This window comes from Phaseolus vulgaris, chromosome 2, assembly GCF_051622355.1.
Source record: "Phaseolus vulgaris cultivar YP4 chromosome 2, ASM5162235v1, whole genome shotgun sequence".
Taxonomy (NCBI): domain Eukaryota; kingdom Viridiplantae; phylum Streptophyta; class Magnoliopsida; order Fabales; family Fabaceae; genus Phaseolus; species Phaseolus vulgaris.
In genome coordinates, this window is record NC_143499.1 from 3,123,088 (window position 1) to 3,145,648 (window position 22,561).

Below are 22,561 nucleotides of genomic sequence, written 5' to 3' on the forward strand. Positions count from 1 at the left end.
GTTTATTGCTAAAGTATTTTTATAACACTATAATGATTCACCTATTACGTTACTTATAAGTTCTAAAAGTTTAAGATGTATTATTTTACCAACACTTTAACGATGTTATAATCGCCTGAGTGCAAATATGTAATTGTATGACCTCATGTATTTCAAACCCCATATACTACTACCAAAACTTACGTTTAAGTAATATAGAAAATCATTAAATATTAACAAATTTAGAAACAAAAATAATTAATTATTAGATTGACTAAGTTAAATATTCTTTTGTAAAGTAACAAAAATAATAGTATCTAAAATAGTTATATTATTAATAAAAAATACAAAATACTTTGTAAATTGACATTTAACATTAGCTACTAACTATTTTATATTTTAAATTAATCTTAAATTAATGACTAATTTAAAATATAAAGTACTTAGCTAAAAAGTTTAGTAGTTAATGTTGGATACTAATTTAGAAAATACTTTACAAAATTATATTAATAATAAAAACTATTTTAGATAAAGATAATAATTTATAAAATAATTTTTAACTTAGTTAATGTAATGACTAATTATCTTTAATCTATATATTAATTGATATTAATTATTTTCTTGTAGTATTATTTCAGATAAATGAAACAAAATTGACTCAACATCTTCTTCACTACAGTTAAACACTTTCTCGAATTATATGCTCTACTTTAAGTATATATTGTCACTCTAGCAACAATTAATATGCATGTAATTCTAATTCATCGTAAAGAAAAAACAACTTATTAAAATAAAAATATATAATCGATTAGGTTTGATTGACACTTTACTATCTCGTCGACGTTATATTCCGAGAACATAGTTTTTTTTCTTTTTCTAAACTTAGAAAAAATTAGATTTAATGAAAAATTCATAAAAATTAAACATTTATAATCTATTTAAAAAAATATCATTACTCAACATGAATTAATACTCTCTTAAAATTATTTATTTTAAAGATATATATATATATATATATATATATATATGCACTTTAATAAAAATATTTATATATAGTTTTTAATATTTTAAAAATAATATCACATCAATTATTAGATAATTAAATTTTATAAAAATGTATTTAAAAAACGATTTGTTCATTTAATTAATAAATAGAATTATGTGATAAATTAACCATAAACTTAAATATATTTCTAAAATTTACAATATACTTATTTTAAATTTCGTTTCATATATATATTATTTTAGTTTGTCTTCTATAGAATTTTATTTATGGTTTTACTAATGTCTCTTTAATGATTTTTTTTTTTATAATAGTCACTCTATATTACGAGATTGGCGTTTTAGTTTTTATTAATCAAGAAAGATAACAAAAATTCACCAATAAATTATTCTTACACCGTCACTGAATAGTATCAAAATCGCAAAACAACTTTTTAGAAGACTAAAATATATTAAAAAAATAATATTAGATATCATCCCAGCTCCACTTAAAAAAAACTGTCAGGACAAGAATAGCTTAAAAATCAAAATTATAAAACATGTATATATCATACAAAAATTATAAATATATTCAAGTTATAATAATCACATTTATCAATGTTTATTTTAAAAAAGTTGTCTATAAGGTAAAAGATACGCACTTTTTAATTATAAATTTGATTATTCAGTGCTTTAATTTTTTTAATATAATGTTAATATGTAATATAATATTTTATAAAATATGTGATTACAAAATGTTGTTATTAAGGTGTTTAAGTTGTATAGTAATGTCGAACTTTTAAAAATTAATTTAACAAAAAATAATTATTATAAAATATGTTATATGTAAGTAATAGCAACATCACTTATTTATTTATGTAAGATATTAATAATAAATTTGATAATTAACTCTAATACAGTTATTCAAAAGGGTATGCTAGTATTTTCTTTTAACAATTAAATAATATATTAATGAAAGATCAAAATTGTTTAATTTTATAAAAATAAAATAATCTTTTCAATTAAAATTTCATAGGAACTCTTAATCTTGAAAAATTATAATAATTTTTTGGAATTAAAATTTATAGAGACTAAAACTACACATTCAAAAAGTACGAGAAAAAAATATTTAAACCTTAAAAACATATTGCACTCCATCATTATATACTAGAACTAAATCTAAGAAGATTAAGACAAATTTTGGACCCTTAAATAATACACTTACTTAACTCATACTTCTCTTTTTATTTTATTTTCTCTGCATATCACTTTTTTTTATATTAGTTATTCATTAAAATTACTCATTCATCTTTATGGTTAAATAAATTATACTTTTTAGTTCTTGCAAATGACCCTTTTATACCTCTATACGTATTTCATGTAACTTTTAATTTCTTCTAGCATTCGAAACTGAAAAGTGAGAACTACATAAGATTAAAATAGTATTTACAGAGACTAAATGGTTTCTAAATGCAGAGACAAGAAGAAAAACTAAATGAGTAAACATGCATGTATAACTACCTTGGTTATCATACTAAAAAAAGAAAAATTAGAAAACCAAAACTCAAACAAATAGGAAGTAAACTAATGCTGGAGATTGTAATATCTTACAGATTAAGATTGTTTCAACAAATACGATAAGAGATTAAAGTTTATTTCAATGAGAATGGTCCAAAATTAAAATTCTTATTTAAAGAAGGAGAAGAAAAGTCAAATAACCTTATCTATAATACAACTGAAACTTTAAGTTTTGTGGACCATTAAACATATTCACCACCGTTCTTCATTTGCCACTGTTGCATTTCATGCTAGAGTTACCATAACTTCAAATTAGCCACTCAGTTTTTAGAATAGGTTTTTCCAATTTTGAGCTTCTGAAAGTTTCTGTTTTAGAATTTATACGCAGTCTAAAAAATTAAAGTTAGATGTATATTTACTTTTATTTTATTGGGGATGGATTTGAGTAATTGAATTTGAAATGATTTTGAAAGGAAAATATAAAAACTAAGGTTGTTTTGATTAGGTAAATAAAGTAAAAAATATAAGAAAAAATCATCAAAGTTAATAAATTATATTTTTTTAATTAATAAATTGTAAGTTTATTAATTTATTATTATGTTTAGAAATGTTTAAAAAAATTATTTTGATTGATTTATTTATAAATTATAATTGTTTTTAATTAAAACATTTTTTTCAATGTTGTATAAGAACTAATTTCTGAAAAGATATTTATGTGAAATTGTGAAACATATTTATGAGTATCAGATTTGAATAAATATTTATTTAATGTGATATTTCAATAAAAATATGAAATAAATAATTTTTTAAAATTATTAAAATTTATAAATTAATATAAATTTAAATTACTTTATGTTCTATTTAAATAAAAATATATAATATATAATATTTTTAAAATATTTTAAAATTTTAAATAAATATAAATATTATATTTTTAATATTATATTTGAGTAAAAATATGAAATGATTTTTTTAAAATTATTGAGAATTTTAAATAAATATAAATCATAAATTATTTAATGTTTTATTTGAATAAAATTTTGAAATAATTAATTTTCTAAATTATTAAAAATTCTAAATAAATACTAATTTTAAAATATTCAATGTAATACTTAAATAAAAATTATTAATAAACAAAATTCTAAATTTATCAAAATACAAAATAAACACAAATCTTAAATTACTCAATATTCTATATAAATAAAAAATTTAAATTATTTAAAATTCTAAATAAATATAAATCTAAATTAATTAATGTCCTATTTGAATAAAATTTTAAATAAATAAATTCTTAAATTATTGAAATTTTAAATAAATATAAAAATAAATTATTTAATATCCTATTTAAATAAAAGTCTAAAATAAATAAAATTTCTAAATTATTCAAAATCTTAAATAAATACAAATTTAAATTTTTAATATTCTATTTAAAGAATTTGTAAAATCAACCCATAATAATTATGAGTATACGAAATCGATGTTAGAAAAAAAAATCACGATAGTTAATATTTTATATATACAAAACACTACAACATTGATTATATAAGTGAAAAATAGACTAACATATTAAACAAAAGAAATATAGATAGTTCCGTTGTCTCAAAGACAATAATTTCGAACTAAAAGAATTGATGTTGACATGATAATTTATTTTCGTTGCTTCAAAGATTTTCTGTCAAAAAGAAAGAACATTAAAAAAAAAATGCATATGTGTGAGTATGTATTTCCCACATTGAGAGAAAAAGAAAAAAAAAATAGAGTAAGGAATAAGCGACAATAAATGAAAAAAAACGCGTTTCTACTGCCCTTAAAATGTTGAAAAAGTGGACATTATGAATGGTGGTCCTGACTTTGTTAAAGACGTACAACACATGAGTTTGAGTCACTTTTCCCTTTTTCCTCTTTCTCTTCTTTCATACTTTCATACTGTGTACACACTTGCACTATGAGAAACTATCTATGACCAAGGGGTATTACCTGTCCTCCATTTTATTTTAATTTAATCAAAATCTCATTAGCTCCTAAATTATTTACTATTTATGATTAATTGAATGAATTTATTATGTATAGATACTATTGGGTTATGGGTTTAGAACGATCTTGGCGATTAAGGAAGGATGTTGATTTAATTATCATGACTGTAGTTCAACTGGTGATCGAATACAATTTTAAGTCAACAGTAGTCTTATCTACCTGCACATAGGGTTGATGAGCATGTTGGGTTATGGTCTTGGACCCTTGGTCATTTGGGTAGGAGACCGATTTAAATGAATAATGTAAAGAAAATAAGGCGGGAATTTGAATTAATTAGCATTAATCAGATAGTAAAAAGAGAATCATAACGACAGACCCGGCGTTAAAACTGACTCCATATATACTAGGTAAAATCTCACAGATAGATAAATCTCAATTTAGGTTAATATCACACTTTTTCTTAACTATCTTAAATGTTATGAGTTTAGATCCTCTATTGACGTGTCTAAAACAAATACTTTCTTCTTGTTTTTGTATGTTGTATAGAAGAAATTCACTTGTGGCTCAATCTATATTATAATTTAAACTTCAAAGATGTAAAACATAAACTAATTAATCTCCACTTTAACTACAAAGTTTAAGTCTCATCTTTTGTGATTTTGTCTTTTCCCTTCAAACAAGTACCTTAGAATGTGACACATCATTATGTTAATTCTCTAATTATTAAATGCTACAAAACCCTATCTAGGGTATATGTTGAAGAGCATAAAAAAGAACAATCTTTCGAAATAAAAGATATATAATCTTGATATTACTTTTGAAATAGAGGGAGAATATTAGAGTGAAGTGTCCCAACAAATAAAACTATTTGAAAACTAACACCATCATCTATAGAGAAATTAAAGTCTTCAAAAACAACATTTATTATCATCATAACTGTACATATCAAGTTGTAATTAATCGCATGAAAATATGCAATTGAGTAAAACATGTCACACTATAAATATCATAATTTAATGTAATTTTAGTTAAGTTTAATAATGTTTATATGTGATATTAAATTTCAAACCACATGGTCCTCTTAAACAAAATTCTTACCATGATTCATTATGAGGAAACCAAAAAGTTTACTTTTTTAGGTCAACTTATCTTACTTCAACTGTAATTTAGATACTATGTTAATAATAAATACATCTAATTGAAAAATACTTCAAGGTGATCCTTTGTTATTATTTTTCATATAACCTTTATAAACAAAAATATAATAACATATAAACTAATTTCTCAATTTAATTTACACAACTTTTTTTAGTTTATCTTTAATAATATTTTAAGGTTTTAACTAAAACAAGTAATAAAGAAAAACTATCCCTTCAACTGAAACGTAATCGTATACACTTATTTTTATTTTATATTTTATTATTGTAATTAATATCAAACGGAGGTATAGTGATTTAAACTGAAATAAGTTGTTCAATTGTTATAGATTATATATATTGTAGATTTAATAAATAAAGTCACATAAAATAAATAAATAAATGAGAATACATATATTTTATTTAATATATTTAAAATAAAAACTAATATAAGTAATAAATTGTAATTTATTAAAAGGAAATAAAATGACGGGAAGTGTGAACAGAAGAAATACTACCATGCTTGTGTTTTCCCACCATGAATAAACACTTTCTAATTCACTATTTCATATACCATATTTGATTATTAGTAAAAAATTATTCAAAGCTATGAAATATGAAAAAAATCATTTAAAAAAGAGGATAATAAAATCCCAATAAATTTAATTAGTATAATTGTATTAAACATTTAAAGAGTGGCTCTAAAAACATTTTCATAAACAAAGGAAAAGACGTGAAGTTTTATATTTATTTATGAAATAGGAAAATATAAAATGCATTTAAAGTCTCAAAATTTTATCCTGATCATTTTACTCAGTGTAAAAACACGTATATTAAAGTCTCAAAGCTATACATCAAATTTTTTCTTCTTAAAAAATAAAAAAATATGTTTTAATGTATCCAAGTGCAAAAATGTTAAGTATTTAGTTTGATTTGATTTTTAACACAATTCTATAAATACAATAATAACATAGATTGGAAAATAAAATCATATTCGTTTAAGAACTTGTAATTAGCTTAATAAACTTTAAATTTAAAATAAATTTATTAGCCAATAAGTCATATCATTACAAGAAAATCATGAAATAAAAAATAATTTGAGAGACAAAAAAATAATTAGTTGATATAGTAACTAAATTAGAGACCATTTTAAAAATTATTTTTTTCCCTATTATTGTTAAATGGTTTCTAAATTGATATCTAATTAACTACCAATTATTTAGATTTTAAATTTGGTAGCAAAAATTTTGTTGGCTAATTAAATACCAATTTAAAAACCATTTAACAATAATAGAAACTATTTTTTTTTTAGTTTCTAAGATTGTTTTTAATTTATTCACTATAACAACTAATTACTTTTTGTTTATAAAATTAATTTATATTTAATGATTTTTTTTATAGTATATATTAAAATTTTGTTAGGCAATAATATCAGTCATGCCAATTTTTTTATTGTAATATTTTAAATGGTTATTTCATCAATTTGACATATAGTTATATTTTATTATAGTAATAATAATAATTATTATTATTATTGGTTAATTGGAGATTAGACGTGAAGGGTTTTGGTTGTAGCGCTATCAAATCGGTTTAATGGTCTTTTCAAGTCTTACATGAACACACGAAATGCAGAGAATTTGGACTTGTCCAAGTGCGCAGCGGTTGCAGTGTGACGCGCCACATTGGGCCTTAAAAATGAATGTAAAATAATAATTAGTAAAATTACGGGAAGTGATTAACACCTAAGCAATAGATTAGGAATATTAATGAATATTCATTGATGAGTTTAAACTAAGGAAGATTAAGAGTTGAAATTTTGGAATAGAAGCAAAAGGCCGGCACGTGTTGTTGTGTTTTGGGTTTTGAATTTATTTAATTTTGTGTTTGTCTGCCTGCACTGTGTCCATCATGGTTAACATTGACTTGGATAGCATTTTCTTTTCCAATTCAAACAAGGCATTATTTTGGGCATAAATATGGGACCCTTCTTCATTTGTTTTTTGGGTTTTCAACTTTCTCTCTCAACACCAAGGAGGGGACCAATCACTGTCTTTTGAGTCACCACTCAACATTCATTCATAGCTATATGCACATTCAATTACACATTTAAGCCTTTTACAGAGAAATAAATATCCAAATCAAATCATGCCAATAAAGTCCTTTTAGCGTATGTGCTGCCTTCGAATTATGGCATCAAACTATTTTTAGTAGAAGGAATAATAATTTCTTGTCATTTTCATTTTTCAACTTCTTCTCTTTTACTTTCTTTGGGTCCAGAAATTCAAACTGCTCAAGGAAACTTTCGCGTGCAAATCATCTTTCAGAGGATATTTTTAGGAATGAACGGGTGTTGTTCGTTCAGTGTGTCACATGCCATTAATTCTAATGCTTCTTTCAGGCACCACGCCATGGACAATAACAACCTTTTCCTTGTCACCATTAAATACGGAATTATTTCATTTTTCACCAAATTTTAATCTTCAACTTCAACTCAAATCCAAAGGCATATATAGGGTTGATATGACTAATACTATACACTGTACAATTCGTGTCCATAATCTTTCTGCCGAAGAAAAGAATCCAAATTTAGGACAGAAGAACTTCATTGATTCGCCAAAAAAAAGTGACTAGCCAAAATTCCAAAATTCCAAGCACAATCCAAAACATTAAATTACCTTAGTAAGCAAAAAACAACGAATTGTAACGGTAATATTTTCATAATATCTGTTCCGATCTCAAGAAATAACATAGTTAGGGGTCAAACATCGCATTCGAGATATTTTTCGTCTTGGAAGTTGGTATTCCATCACGATTTTGTCCTTAAAAGACGTCTTGATGGATTGATGAAGTATATAAACTACTATTGACCTCGACTCCTGAGCGATGTGAGACTATATGTACATACGGGAACAATATCAAATTTACTTCAAAATAAAAAATGTGTGAAAAAATAATTGATTTTGGAAAAAAGAAAACTTAGAACCTCAATAATTTTAAAGTAACACTGTTTTATCACTCAGTCCCTCTTTATTTTTTCTTTTTAGTTTTGGTGGTGTCATGTTGTTGAGAAGCTGAAAAAAAAAAATGATAACATGTCAATGACCACTTCATTACATTAGAAGTTCCCTCCCCACTATGCAGATAGATATGGATAAGAGTGGAGAATTTGGACGGTGAATGTAAGCACCCTTTTTAGAAGCTCGCATATGTGACATAAAACATATGAAAAAGGAGAATTCCATCATTTTCCTTTGTGAGATGCGATGGCGACTATAGGTGGTCTTAGTTTCAACTTTCAACACTGCGCCACCCCCTTGTAATCATGCTTCTCCTCTTGGTAGTTCTACTGTCAGCAGTGTATTCTTCACACTGAAGCCAAACTCGACCAATAGGATCTTCTTTTTTCTTCTTCATTTTCTACCACCTATTGCAACTTGTTTTAGGCCAGGGGAAGAGAAAGCAAGGGATGCAAATAACTTTCACGTTTGATTAGACGCATGAAAATTCAGTTTCAGCTGATGGATCATTTTGTTTTCAAAGAAATGACAATTTTTTTACAAGTGTAATGTCTATGGAGCATTAACAAACAAACAAGCAAACAAACAGTAAGTCACACTCTTTCTTTGCACTTGCAGTGGCCATCAATAAGTCAAATGAGGGTGATTTGGTTTCATCTTTTAATCCATTTTAGATCAATTATCTTTTTCTTTTTCTTTCTAAAGCCAACTTATATAAAAAAAGGCTTATATACTCCCAACAATATACGCTAAACTTCACATATACAAGCTTGATTATTGGGTTTTAAAATATGGATCCATGAAATTGAAGGACGCATAAAGGGCTAAAAAGTGTATGCCACTGGCAACTTTGGTAGGATTTTTTTGGGTACATGCTACTAGTTTCTGTAGTTTACTAAATGTAGAAGAGAAGATTGGCATGGAATTTAAGCAGTTTCCTAAGCAATGAAAAGAATGAAGAGGTACAGTATGTTGATTGAGGCTGGTGTCCTGAAAGAGGCTCAAACGTCAAAGGCATAGTGATGAAAGATACGATCACTTTTTAGTCCCATTCTAGTAGCAATCATAAGTTCTTTTACAATGCTGAAACTAAATAAGAAATCCCAATAGGAAATCAGGAACCTGATTGAACCAGAAAGTTAAATCAAATAGTAGTCGTTCACGAGTTACCACTTTTGCTTTCACCTTTTTCTAATGGTTGGGGACCCAGCTGATCTGGGGGCCTCTTGATATGATAATAAACATCTGTAAAATCAAATAGCAATCATCATGGATGGACAAACGTGTTCTTGAGAGGCAGACAGCTAAAGAGTCTGAAACCCATTTAGAATTCCTTTGCAAAAGTTACCCTTCTATATCACACAGTAAGTTTCATCCTACATATCAATAACATGCCACTGTTCAAATACATCATTGTTACTCTTACTAAGACGTTTTGAACATTGTGAATACGGGGTGCTGCTGAAAATCTTCAGTTTTTCATAATGTATTCAATCTGTTGTAAATTGTCAGGTAAAGTGAACTTATCTATTCAATGTAGATCCTCAACCATAATAAGTAGAGTGAAATTAGTTGAAACATTATGAACTTTAATCAAAAGGCTGAGCAGACCTGTGAATGGTCCTTAATGAGGGAAACGCATAAAATTAAGATAAAACTTAAATAGTGTATCGTAGCCACCTCATGAAAAAGATCAAATTACCTTGGTATGTTCATTGTTGGTGACCTCCCTACTGAGTTTTCAACTAGCAGCCTGAACTATCTCAGCCTTCTTCAGCTTGGCTTGGTACACTCTCAATCACAAAATCTCTGCAAAAACCAATACATATAGTAAGTGGATGTACTACTTCTTTTTAAAAAAATTTGACCTCCCATGGAGTGAAAACAATGTTCTCTTTTCCTTTTGAGGGGAGGAAGATAAAAACAACCTGAATGAACCATCTTGTTTGATTTCAACACATAATAACCATGGATATCATATGCAACTTCATCATGCGGGCCATCAAAACTATGAGCATCATCCACAGCAATTTTAGAATCACACTCTGAAAGCATAGTTTTGGAAATTTCAATTTCGTTCAATCCTTGTCATCATATCATTTGGAAGCTGCCAAGGTAAACAGAAGCCGCATAATGTCACCCAAACAAGAAGACAGAAATATAGAACTTTTGTTAACTTCAATGAAATATCAATTGGCAGAGATCTTCTCTATGTAATTGCTCTCACCCTGACTAAGAGTGATGAACAAGTGAGAAAGACGTGGTATTAGTGGAAGAGATTGCTGAATTTACATTCTAACGTATCACAATCCAAACCAGATTTAGTCCAAATAACCAACTGCCATGAAGAATTTTGTTTCTTCAGGAAACCACCGCAGACTTGTAGCTTCCAAAGAAATAATTTTAGAGAACAATTTGAGAAGACTATCGGTACCAACAAGTTCACCACAAGCATTCACATCAGAACCTGAACTTTTAAACTCTTTCTAAACAATAGCAGGGCTAGTTCTCATGCCAACCTTTTTCAGGAATCCCAGAAGTTCCTCCAAAGAGTATTCAGGAGCAAATTGCTGAAGTACCCTTTTTTGGAGGACTTTCAAGTGCTTAATAGCACTGAAACGAAGAAGTGGACGACTTTATCATGAAGAGTCTCTTGGACATGTTATAAAAAGTAGAACACAGAAATACGATTCCCAATAGAAGAATACATCAGCATTTGATCTTTGTAGCCAACCCCACTAAACCAATGTTACTTAGAATTTTGTTCATAATATTTATCAATTTAACTCTTAAATTTGTGTTTTGTCACATAGTCACATAAATACAGAGAGACATGAAAATCCTTCAATAAATAACTGAACAGAGAACTATAATATAGTGAAAGATTGAAAGACACGTGTTTAAAATTACAGTAACAATGACATTGCTTATAAACACTTTCCATACAGAAAGCAGAAACTTGAGTGTTTGAGATGTGATGAGTGAGCAAGTTGGTGTACATGGGCAGGTCATTTGCCTACTTGCAAGCTTCTTGATTATACCAAAAACCAACATAAAAAACTTTATAGAATCCACATAATAAATATTGTTAAGCTGATAGTGTTTGTTTTAAACTCGTTGTAATTTTTTTTTAATTTAATCTGACCTAATATAAAAAGAGCCTTAAGAAAACAATAAGCTAATAGCAATAGTTGAAACCAATAAACATAAAGAAGCATTATTAGCTAATGTTTTGTTGTGTAATGAAGAAAAGGAAGCGGAGAAAGTGAAGGAAGAATTAAGTAGAAACTAAATGATATATTGAAAATTCAATTTTTTATATAATCACATTATAACTTTTAATATTATTATTTTAATATAATATAATTATAAATTTATTTTATATATATATATATATTTATTTTTAAACTTACCACATAAAAATTTTTATCATATAAAAATTTGTATACGACTAAAAAAATTATAAGTATCATTTTTCTAAATAGAAATGGTGAGATAGAAAGGAGAGTGAGGGTAAGAGAATAAATGTAAGTTGCAAGGACACTTTTACCCCTTTACCCTATATTATTGTTTTTAACTAACAGAGTCATAAACACAGGTGCATAATAAATAATAAAATAGAATTAATCATAAATAATTGATAGCAAAAACCTTGATTCCTAATTACACATTAATTTAAAAATTATTTAACAATAATATAAACTAATTTAGAAATCAAAATTTTTGTAGTCTTTAAAATGGTTTCTAATTTAGTCACTATAACAACTAATTATTTTTTGTCTCTAAAGATTGATTTTTATTTCATGATTTTTTCTTGTAGTGTATTAGACATTAATTTATCATACATCCAACTTCGATTTTAACAAATATCCATAATTTGTTGTATAACACAATGCATCATTCAACTATAAAATAAAGTCTTATAATCTGTCATTGCTTAATTTATTTGAGATCAATAAAATATCCCCTAAAAACTATGAACATAAAGAAAATCACAAAGAAAAATATAACTACTAAAATAAAAAATGTCTAACCTTTTTTTCACAAAGAAACGAGAGAAACTTACAGCCCCAGATGCTAGCCTTGGATTAAAAGAATTCAACCTATTTGCTTACCTAACACATATTAATACACATAGTACTTAGTAAACATTCAACAAAACCGTTTCTTATATAAAACCTATTAATAAATATAAGACTTCTTAAAAACCATTCTTTCCGTTGACAATTTTTTAGCATATACAAAATTTTGTTAATGCCCTATAGTGCCATATATGAATAAAGTTGTGTACATTATTATTATTATTAGTATTATTATTATTTTTATTTGTTCATTCAACCAAACATTAACGTAAACAAGACACATCTTCTTCTGCATTATCGCCAACTTCAAATTGTTTCTAATATGCCAGGGTTTTTGCTGTCAAAGCTTTACTGGATTTTATATTCTTTGAGCTCAATTTTTAAACACCACGAAGCTGATAGGGTTTATGATAATCTTAATTTTTTTAACCCCATATTTTGAAGCTTTGACTTGGCACCTGTAATTTAATTCACCGAATTACTAAAGATATGAAGGTTTGGTATACAAGCACAAACTTATCAGCCTCAAGATCCAAGGTAAAGGTTAAGGTCAAAGGATGTTGTCTATCACTTTCCACCATCAACTTTCAATGAGAACATTTTCTTTCAATCTTGAATTTTAAAGGTAGCCGTAAGATAAGTTATGTCTGTATGCAGAATCTGATTAATATGACACATCGCGTCCCTACAGCATGCAATTATAAAATCAATACAATGCATTCATTCTTCAATGGTCGATTTTCCAGGGATTTTGGTTATCCTGCATTATCATATCTCTTCAAAACATTTGTTAACCATCAATGAAATATACCAAAACATTTGTTAACCATCAATGAAATATACCAAAACATTTGTTAACCACCAATGAATTATGCAAAAAAAATTCTAAAACTCTGGAGTTATGTGGCCAATTTGTCAACCCTCAAAGGAAGATGCCAAACCCTTCTGAAACTGTGGAGTTACGTAGACAATTTGTTAACCATAAATGCAAGATACCAAACCATTCCAAAACTGATACAAAACGATTCCAGAAGATTGGTTTTAATTGGTATCTTTTTTTCTCTAAAAAAATGTTCAAACCTCACATAATTATCTAATGAAACAGCATTTCTCTGTAATCTAAACAATCACAACGGTGCTTTGAGTTTCTAGCTACAGTTGCGGAATTTATAACAAATTCATGAAAATACATAGAAGCACCTGAAAGTTCAGTTCTAGTATTAACAACATTAACAAATTACATTATTATATGTTCATTCAACCAAACATTAGGGGTAAAGTGAAGTGTGTTATCTGTAGTTTCAGTTTCAAAAGGCAAAGACAAGAATAAAAGGCAAAGGACGATAATAAAGTCCGAATCGAAACTTACAAAGAGTGAAAAGGTTGGCCTCCCTTCAGAACAGAGAAGCGTCAATGACCATCGCAAAATGTGTTACCGTCGGTAAAATGTGTTGTCGTCGAGAGTGAGAGATGAATAGAAAAGGTTGTCGCTAGTAAAGTTTGACGCATGAGTCGGAGAGTGAGAGATATCTCCATACTATTTGTTCAAATTTAAAAAATTAAATAAATTTTTAAAAAGTATGCATATTTATAATTTATAAATTTTTAATTTAAATAATATTTTGAATTTATTATTAATTTAATTTTATGTTTAAATGAAATTAAAAGATTAAAAATACTATTTTAAATTTAATTTTTAAATTAATATTAATTATTTTAATATTATACTAAAATTAATAAATCAGTAAATTTATTCATATTAATTTAAAATATTTTATAAATTATAAATTAATAATTAATTTTATAAAATTTAATCACTTCAAAATTAGTATTTAAATTCAAATCACAGTGAATAAAAATTTAAGTATGTAATTATATGATGATTAGAAACTAAAAAATTAGTTTCTAGTTTTATTATTTTTAGAGACAAAAAATTAGTCAGTTTTCAATTATATCTTAACAAGAGAGAAAAAAAATTGCCTCTAAAAGAAACTTTATTTTTATTTTTATTATTAGATATACAAAAATATAGTATCTAATTATACTTATGAATATAAAAGTTGTATATCAAATGAAACAACTTTTTTTTATATATTATTATAAATAAAATTTAAAAATTAATAAAACATTAATTAAAAATTGCTATAAAACTTTTCATCTCAATGTTAGTCTTTAGACCTATTCCGAATAAAAGTTGGACAAATCAAACTGTGAAGAGTAACTAATTTGATTAACCTGAAACCATAATAAATGTTATTTGGCTACAACACCTTGTTTAAAGGTTGGTAGAAAGTAATTAATTTCGCAATAGAAAAACATATACCCTACTGTGAAGGGTTAAATAACTTTATAAATATCAAAGGGTTAAATATAGTATATTATGAAACTAACTTCTCACAAAATGAGACATTTTAGAGAACGAAGCAACCTTTGGTGAAACAAAAATGATAAAATTAATAAATGATTGGCGTCATGGTCTGTTTACAGTTTTCAGTTAAAGTGTGTAGGTGAAGCAAAGGCTAAGTCATTTATGAACTCTTTTCAGATCAAAATCTAAAAATGGCTGCTACCACCCAGGAAGAAAAACACACACTCAAGCAACTATCCATGGAAAACGGTATTGATAAAAATGGGAACAGTGATGGAAGGCTCAACAAGTATGCCTGTGCCTCAGTGATGGCTGCCTCTATTATCTCTGCAGTATTTGGTTATGGTGAGTGACCCACTTTCTATCTCATTTGAGAAAGACAAGAGTAAGAAAGAAAGAAAAAATGGTTATATATTTGAAGAACTGTTTAACAGAAAGAAAAGAAGAAAGTAACTTTTTCTTGAATCCTATTAACATTAGTTGTGAATAATTAAAGAAAGTACTTCTTCTCGTTTTTGTTTTCTTCCTTTGCTGTCTTTGTAGCAAGGAAGATAATTGTATCTGCAATAAATGGTCTTATAGATGGCAGAATGAAGATACAACTGGTCTCTTTTTTGTTATAAAAAAGTAGTAATATTTTAAGAAACTAGAGAGATTATGATTATGATGATGATGAAGATTATTGTGTAGTTATTGCAGTGATGTCTGGAGCACTAGTACTGATAAAGGAAGATCTTAAAATCAATGACTTGCAAGTGCAGATACTAGCAGGCATGTTACATGTAAGCGCATTACCTGGATGCATGGCTGCTGGAAGAACATCTGATTACAAAGGTCGTCACCTCACCATCATTCTATCATCCATCATCTTCTCATTGGGATCCATTCTAATGGCCTGTGCTCCATCCTATCTAGTTCTAATGATTGGAAATTGCATTCTTGGGGTTGCCGTGGGTTTTGCACTCATTATTGCACCAGTTTATAGTGCAGAGATTTCACCTCCTTCTTACAGAGGCTTTTTCACCTCTCTCCCTGAACTTTCCATCAACATAGGACTCTTGCTTGGCTATGTCTCAAACTACCTCTTTGAGAAATTGTCACTGAGGCTTGGATGGAGGATGATGGTGGCTGTTCCTGCAATTCCTTCACTTGGCCTAATCCTTCTCATGCTGAAGTTGGTAGAGTCTCCAAGGTGGTTAGTCATGCAAGGACGCGTAGGTGAGGCCAGGAAAGTGCTTTTACTAGTCTCTAATACAAAAGAAGAAGCTGAACAACGCTTGAAGGAAATAAAAGGTGCTGTTGGAATTGATGAAAACTGCAGCCTAGACATTGCTGAGGTTCCAAAGAAAACTCGCAGTGGTGCTCGAGTTCTGAAGGAACTGTTTTGTAAACCTTCAGCACCAGTGCGTAGGATACTTATTGCAGCAATTGGAGTTCATGCATTCCTTCAGATTGGAGGAATAGGAGCTATTTTGTTATATGGTCCTAGAATCTTTGAGAGAACAGGAATCACTAACAAAAGCATGCTCATGCTAGCCACAGTTGGCATTGGAGCCAGTAAAATTATATTTTCAGTCATATCAACTTTCTTAATGGATAAAGCTGGGAGGAGGGTTCTCTTTGTGGTTGGTGCAGGAGGCATGGCTGTGAGCTTCTTAGGATTGGGCATTTGCATGACCATAGTGGAGAACTCCAATGAAAAAGCAGGGTGGGAAATAAGCTTTACCGTTATTGTTGTTACCTACATCCTTGTGGCTTTTATGACACTTGGAATTGGGGCAACAACATGGGTTTATAGTGCAGAGATTTTTCCCTTGAGGTTCAGAGCACAAGGTCTTGCTGTCTGTGTGACTGTGAACAGAATCACAAATGTCATAGTGGTTACAAGTTTCATTTCAATATACAAAAGGACAACAATGGGTGAAACTTTCTTTTTGTTTGCGGCTATCAATGCTTTGGCTTTGTTCTTCTACTGTACTTTGCCTGAAACAAAAGGAAGATCATTAGAAGACATGGAGACTATCTTTGGAAAAAAATCTCAGTTGGAGATACAAATGAAGCCCCACTGCAACAAATGAAATTTTAAATATAATAGAAAAAAATGTAAAAGAGAGAGACATCAATTTATATATTATATTGTTATAAATTATAAATATAAATTGATAATAAATATTTATATATATATATATATTTAAGTGTTCTTTTTAATAGAAAGATATAATGCTTAATTCAAAGGATTTCTTCTTTATATTTATAATCATAATAAAAAACTTATACAACAAGTTTGATTTTTTTAGAAAAATAATTTATTTGTTTTTTTAAAAATTTTGTTGGAACTGTGTTAGAATTGTTAGAGATCTAAAAAATATTTTTTTTTGAATTGGAGACTTCACCGATATGTATTATACGAATATTGTTGGAAAAATCAGATAATTTCCTCATTAAACCAATACAACTAGTGAAAGGAACCGAAAGAACACTAACAGAGCTACCGACAAATAATATTGAATACTATATTACAACAGAAAAGAAAGAAGCATAATACTAATAAATACAACAGAATAATAAATGAGAAATTAATTTATAATCATCAAACTCCTCCCCAAATTTCCAGTGATGTAGAATTTGAGATTAAAAAAATATATGAATATCAAATACGTATTTCCAACACAAATATATTATTTTAAAGATCTGCCGTCAAAGTTTCGTAAAAACAAAAACATCTGAGGTAGCTTTATATTCTACAAATAAAGGTTATCGTTGATCAACAAATGTTTTCTTTTCTTCACTAACTGCTCTTTTTTTCATTAACTATGTTATATTTTTTATGAATGCATATTATAATATATAATTAAATATTACTGCATCTATAAATAATTTGATTTTTTACATTCCCTAGAATTAAATATTCTATTTTGGTTCCTTTATAATAATTTGATATTTTTAATCCTCCTATTCGAATCATTCAATAAGTACCGTAAAATTTTTAAGAAAAGGTTCCACCTAGATAAAGGAAAAATATAGAGTAGGTTAACCATTTCATTACCAAGAATTGCAAGAATAAAAAATTACAGATGGAGAAGTCTCTTGCGATAAAGTAAAATCAATCAAAAGGCTCCAAGTATTACGAATAAGCCGGTCCTTTTTTTTCTTATAAATTTTTTAAAATTAAACTTCATACCTTATTTAAATAAAATAAAAGGATCAAACAAGATTTTGTAAAAGATATAATAGTTTATCTGTTAATAATGTAATTATTTTTACATAATAATCGAATAAAATATTATTCTATATGATAAATGCATTAGTATTTATGTAATTATATATTAAAAATTATATTAATAACGACTTTTTAATTAATTAACATATCATACCATCCTTTCACAGTGGGTTTATATTCGGTTTGCCTCCATTATCTATGGACCAAGTGGTTTTAACCATCCATGGATTACCTGCAATCCGCCTCAAGAGGCATGATTAAGGAAGATATTTCATATTATTTTATTTTGTTTTCTATCTATTTCATATTTTATCATATAATTTAGTGTTTAACGAATAGATTCAGATATATTCATCACAATTTTTTAATTGAATATTTATTAGTTAATAATGAAAGGTAGTGTAGGTAAGCAAACTTTCTTTTCAATTTTTTAAGATTGACCCACTAAAATCTTTAAAAAGATTTTACACACTTTAATTATACTAGACCGTGGTAATCCGACTCGTTTTGCATAGGTCCGTTCCACGTTTAGTCAGTAAAATGTGAGTTGAGTTTGTTCATCTGTGTTAGGAGTGTGGGCTAAATTCACTGGCCCGCATAAAAAGTAATTCGTGGGTCTGTGGATCAGTCCGCATAATAATTTTTTTTATTTTTTTTAAATTAAAATTTCACTAATTATAAAAAAAAACTTATTTTTTATTATTGTAAAATTAAAATTTTATTTATATTTCAATTCATTTAATTAAGATAAAAATATAAATTGAAGTATGAAGATGCTAAAAAATTTGATTAAAAATAATTAAAATTTTGCTCCATCTTCCTTTAAATTCCTGAAAATATCATAAAATTAAGATTAAATAGTTCCATTAATCACATAACTCAAAAATATAATATTGAATTATAATTTCTTAAATTATGATTGAGTCACAATTAAAATCCATAAATATCTAACCATTTTACATGAAATATTATTAAATAATGACACTTAACACTTCTATTGAACAACATAATTTTTGTTATGTGATTTTTTTTTCTTCCTCTTATATTTACCTTCTACCGTCTACATTTGAGTTGATTCTGCAATGAATTTGTTTACGCTAATTCCTTACAAATTATGTGCAATAATTAAAAAAATGCTTTTGCAACGTAAATAAATTCCAATGATAGAGATTTTATCATTGGCTTTCTGTCTCCACGAAGGGTTATTTCTGAGTTGTATAAACAGCTGCGTTAAAGAGCAAGCCTTTTACAATGACGATAATAATATATGACATTTCTCATCAAATGCAACCTCTAAGGGAATGAAGCAACAATTTCTTGCTTAAAGAAAATATTATATAAATTAATGAACAATTCCTGTCACGAACTCTTATAAACATGAATATTATTGTGTACGTAAAGATTATGACTAGCTTTTAGCTTTTGAACAATTTTTAGTTCAAAATAAAAAAAATGTCTTCGGAAGATAAAAACACAGACGGACAAGAGTTCATGGAAAACGGGGACAGCAATACAAGACTGAACAAGTATGCGTGCGCCTCTGCGCTTGCTGCCTCTATTGTTTCTGCTATGTTTGGTTATGGTGAGTCTATAAAATGTTCTTTATCCCAAACATTGATGTCTCAATGTTTTTATTTTCGGAACTAATATTATTGCAAATTTTCATGAACCGGACAAATGATAAGAGCTTCATAAACTATATTATTCTTTAGTCACAGGAGTGATGAGTGGAGCACTGATATTCATTCAAGAAGATCTTAAAATCAGTGACCTGCAAATACAACTTCTAGTAGGTATGTCACATTTGTGTGCCCTACCAGGTAGCTTGATTGCAGGAAGAACAGCTGATTATCTAGGTCGTCGTTACACCATCATTATAGCTTCCATCGCCTTCTTATCAGGTTCAATTATAATGGGCTGTGGCCAACCTTATCCAATCTTAATGGTTGGAAATTGTATAGTTGGAGTTGGTGTGAGTTTTGCAATGGTGGTAGCACCACTATATAGTGCAGAGATTTCACCTCCTTCTTCCAGAGGCTTTTTTACCTCTCTCCCAACACTCTCCGTTAACACAGGATTCTTGCTCGGATACATGTCAAACTATTTCTTTGGGAAATTGTCACTGAGACTTGGATGGAGGATAATGGTGGCTGTTCCTGCAGCTCCTTCACTTTGCCTGATCCTTCTCATGCTGAAGTTGGTAGAGTCTCCAAGGTGGTTAGTCACGCAAGGACGTGTAGGTGAGGCCAGGAAAGTGCTTTTACTAGTCTCTAATGCGAAGGAAGAAGCTGAACAAAGGTTGAAGGAAATAAAAGATGTTGTTGGAGTTGATGGAAGTTGCACCCTAGACACTGTGGAGGTTCCAAAGAAAACTAGTAGCGGCACAGGAGCTCTGAAGGAGTTGTTTTGTGAAGCTTCACCTCTTGTACGTAGGATACTGATTGCAGCAGTTGGACTTCATCTGTTCCTGCGGATTGGTGGAAGTGCAGTTATTTTATTGTATAGTCCAAGGGTGTTTGCTAGAACAGGAATCACTGATAAAAGCACACTCATGCTTGCCACTGTTGGTATAGGAGTGAGCAAAGTTGCATTTGCATTCATATCAATATTCTTGTCAGATAAATTTGGGAGGAAGATTCTCTTGCTGATCAGTGCTGTAGGTTTGAGTATGACCATGCTGGGGTTGGGTATTTGCTTAACCATAGTGGAACACTCCAAAGAAAAACTATTTTGGGCACCATATCTTACTGTTATTCTTACCTACATCTTTGTGGCTTCTATGTCTATTGGAATTGCACCAGTGACATGGGTTTATAGCTCCGAGATATTTCCCCTTAGGTACAGAGCACAAGGCCTCAGTGTTTGTGTGATTGTCAACAGAATTTCTACTGTGGTAGTGGTTACAAGTTTCATTTCTATTTATAAAGCCATAACAATGGGTGGGATTTTCTTTATGTTTTCGTGTATCAATGTTGTGGCTTTGTTGTTCTATTCCTCTTTGCCTGAAACTAAAGGAAGATCGTTAGAAGATATGGAGACTGTCTTTCAAAGAAATTATAAGTAAGAGACACATATGAAGCCTCTCTGTCCAAAGATCTCTAGCTTTTATGCTTGAAACTAAAGAATGATTATTGTTGGTTCATGAGTTATTGTTAATTTTCTGTTATTGTTTTCATTAAGAGTTTTATTTTATGATGGTAACAATGGTTTATTTATGATGGTATTTGAATTCTTTTTTGAGAGATAAAACTACCTCCTCCTAAATTATATGTTTTATGACAGATACGTATATAGTAAATATAAATTGAGATAATAACTGACGTTTTTTAAATATAATAACAAACTTATTTATTCCACCTTCATCATATTAGTCTATAACTAAATTAAACGTAAAAAATTATTGAATATAACATATATTGACATAAATAAAATAATAAATTATAAGAATTAAGAATAGTATATAAAAGTCATCGTTTTCAAATTAAGAGAATAGCTAATTAAAATTTTAATTAAATAATCACCTAAGGTAATATTTAGTTGATGCTTAATTAATAAAACCCACAAAAGGTTAATTATTTTCTATGTGTTTTGCTTTGAATATTCTTGATAAGCAATAAATACTAATGTGCACTTTAGTGAATGAAGGTAAGTTGATGAAGTTCACCTTATAACATGAGTTGGTACTTAGACACACAACAATTTTTATTTTTATTTTATGTAATTCACTTTGTACATTCACGCTTAAATAAATATTAATGATTTTATGTAAGATTATGAAGTTTACATGCATGGTTAAGCAATCACTTATGCAAACCTGAATCAATGTAATGAATTTGACTCTGCTCCATAAGTGGTACTGATGACAGAACTCTCAGTTACACACAACAACCACATAATAAGGATGATAAAGACTTAGAGGTTGTTTATGGACTTATTTGCACATATGAGTCTAATTGAGATTTTTTTTTAAATTTTCATATGCCCAATCAAGAGAACAACTCTAGGATGAAGGAATGTACAAACATATCTAAGAAGACCTCAAAGTCATCAAAACATAAACTAGAGCTTTGATCAGAAGAACACAAGAAGACTGAGTTTCTGCTGACTAGTCAATATCATTTTTTGGCCAAGCTTTAGCTTAAATAAATTGTATAAAGTTGTTTAGGATTTCATAGATCATGTATTGGGCCTAGTAGCATAAAATAATTGGACAAAATATTTGGGCCAAGTAGCATGGACTTTTAGGCTTGTATTTGGGCCAATAGTAAAATAGGTATAGTTAGAGT

At 28.1% G+C, this 22,561-nt stretch overlaps 2 protein-coding genes and 1 long non-coding RNA gene across 9 annotated transcripts; 2 read left to right on the forward strand and 1 right to left on the reverse strand.

The window, feature by feature from the left end:
• Positions 1-8,211: 8,211 nt before the first annotated feature.
• LOC137810202 (uncharacterized) lies at positions 8,212-11,390 on the reverse strand. 6 transcript variants are annotated; one of them, XR_016518352.1, is made up of 5 exons: positions 10,833-11,390; positions 10,534-10,712; positions 10,308-10,414; positions 9,791-9,850; positions 8,213-9,012 (listed from the first exon to the last, which is right to left on the reverse strand). It is a non-coding gene; the product is annotated as an uncharacterized LOC137810202 (long non-coding RNA). The 6 variants fall into 6 exon arrangements; XR_016518354.1 differs by lacking the exon at positions 9,791-9,850 and having other exon boundaries at positions 8,212-9,012; positions 10,833-11,388; XR_016518353.1 differs by lacking the exon at positions 8,213-9,012 and having other exon boundaries at positions 9,629-9,850; positions 11,125-11,388.
• Positions 11,391-15,188: 3,798 nt separating this feature from the next.
• On the forward strand, positions 15,189-17,179 carry LOC137809584 (putative polyol transporter 6). Of its 2 annotated transcripts, none has more exons than XM_068610698.2 (2): positions 15,189-15,400; positions 15,746-17,179. In XM_068610698.2, the coding sequence occupies exons 1-2, from the start codon at positions 15,247-15,249 to the stop codon at positions 17,131-17,133; spliced, it is 1,542 nt and encodes a 513-aa protein (XP_068466799.1). In that variant the 5' UTR covers positions 15,189-15,246; the 3' UTR covers positions 17,134-17,179. The 2 variants fall into 2 exon arrangements, with proteins under 2 accessions (XP_068466799.1, XP_090154201.1); XM_090298075.1 differs by having other exon boundaries at positions 15,755-17,173.
• A 2,363-nt stretch (positions 17,180-19,542) lies between these two features.
• LOC137809586 (putative polyol transporter 6) lies at positions 19,543-21,431 on the forward strand. Its single transcript, XM_068610699.2, has 2 exons — positions 19,543-19,857; positions 19,988-21,431. The coding sequence occupies exons 1-2, from the start codon at positions 19,728-19,730 to the stop codon at positions 21,337-21,339; spliced, it is 1,482 nt and encodes a 493-aa protein (XP_068466800.1). The 5' UTR covers positions 19,543-19,727; the 3' UTR covers positions 21,340-21,431.
• Positions 21,432-22,561: the final 1,130 nt, after the last annotated feature.

What these genes read in the sequence shown, in the direction of transcription:
- LOC137809586 (XM_068610699.2), top strand. Translation starts at nt 19,728, where the DNA reads ATGTCTTCGGAAGATAAAAACACAGACGGACAAGAGTTCATGGAAAAC. An exon ending in TTCTGCTATGTTTGGTTATG is followed by an intron (nt 19,858 to 19,987) that starts GTGAGTCTATAA and finishes ATTATTCTTTAG; the next exon opens with TCACAGGAGTGATGAGTGGA.
- LOC137809584 (XM_068610698.2), top strand. Translation starts at nt 15,247, where the DNA reads ATGGCTGCTACCACCCAGGAAGAAAAACACACACTCAAGCAACTATCC. An exon ending in CTCTGCAGTATTTGGTTATG is followed by an intron (nt 15,401 to 15,745) that starts GTGAGTGACCCA and finishes ATTATTGTGTAG; the next exon opens with TTATTGCAGTGATGTCTGGA.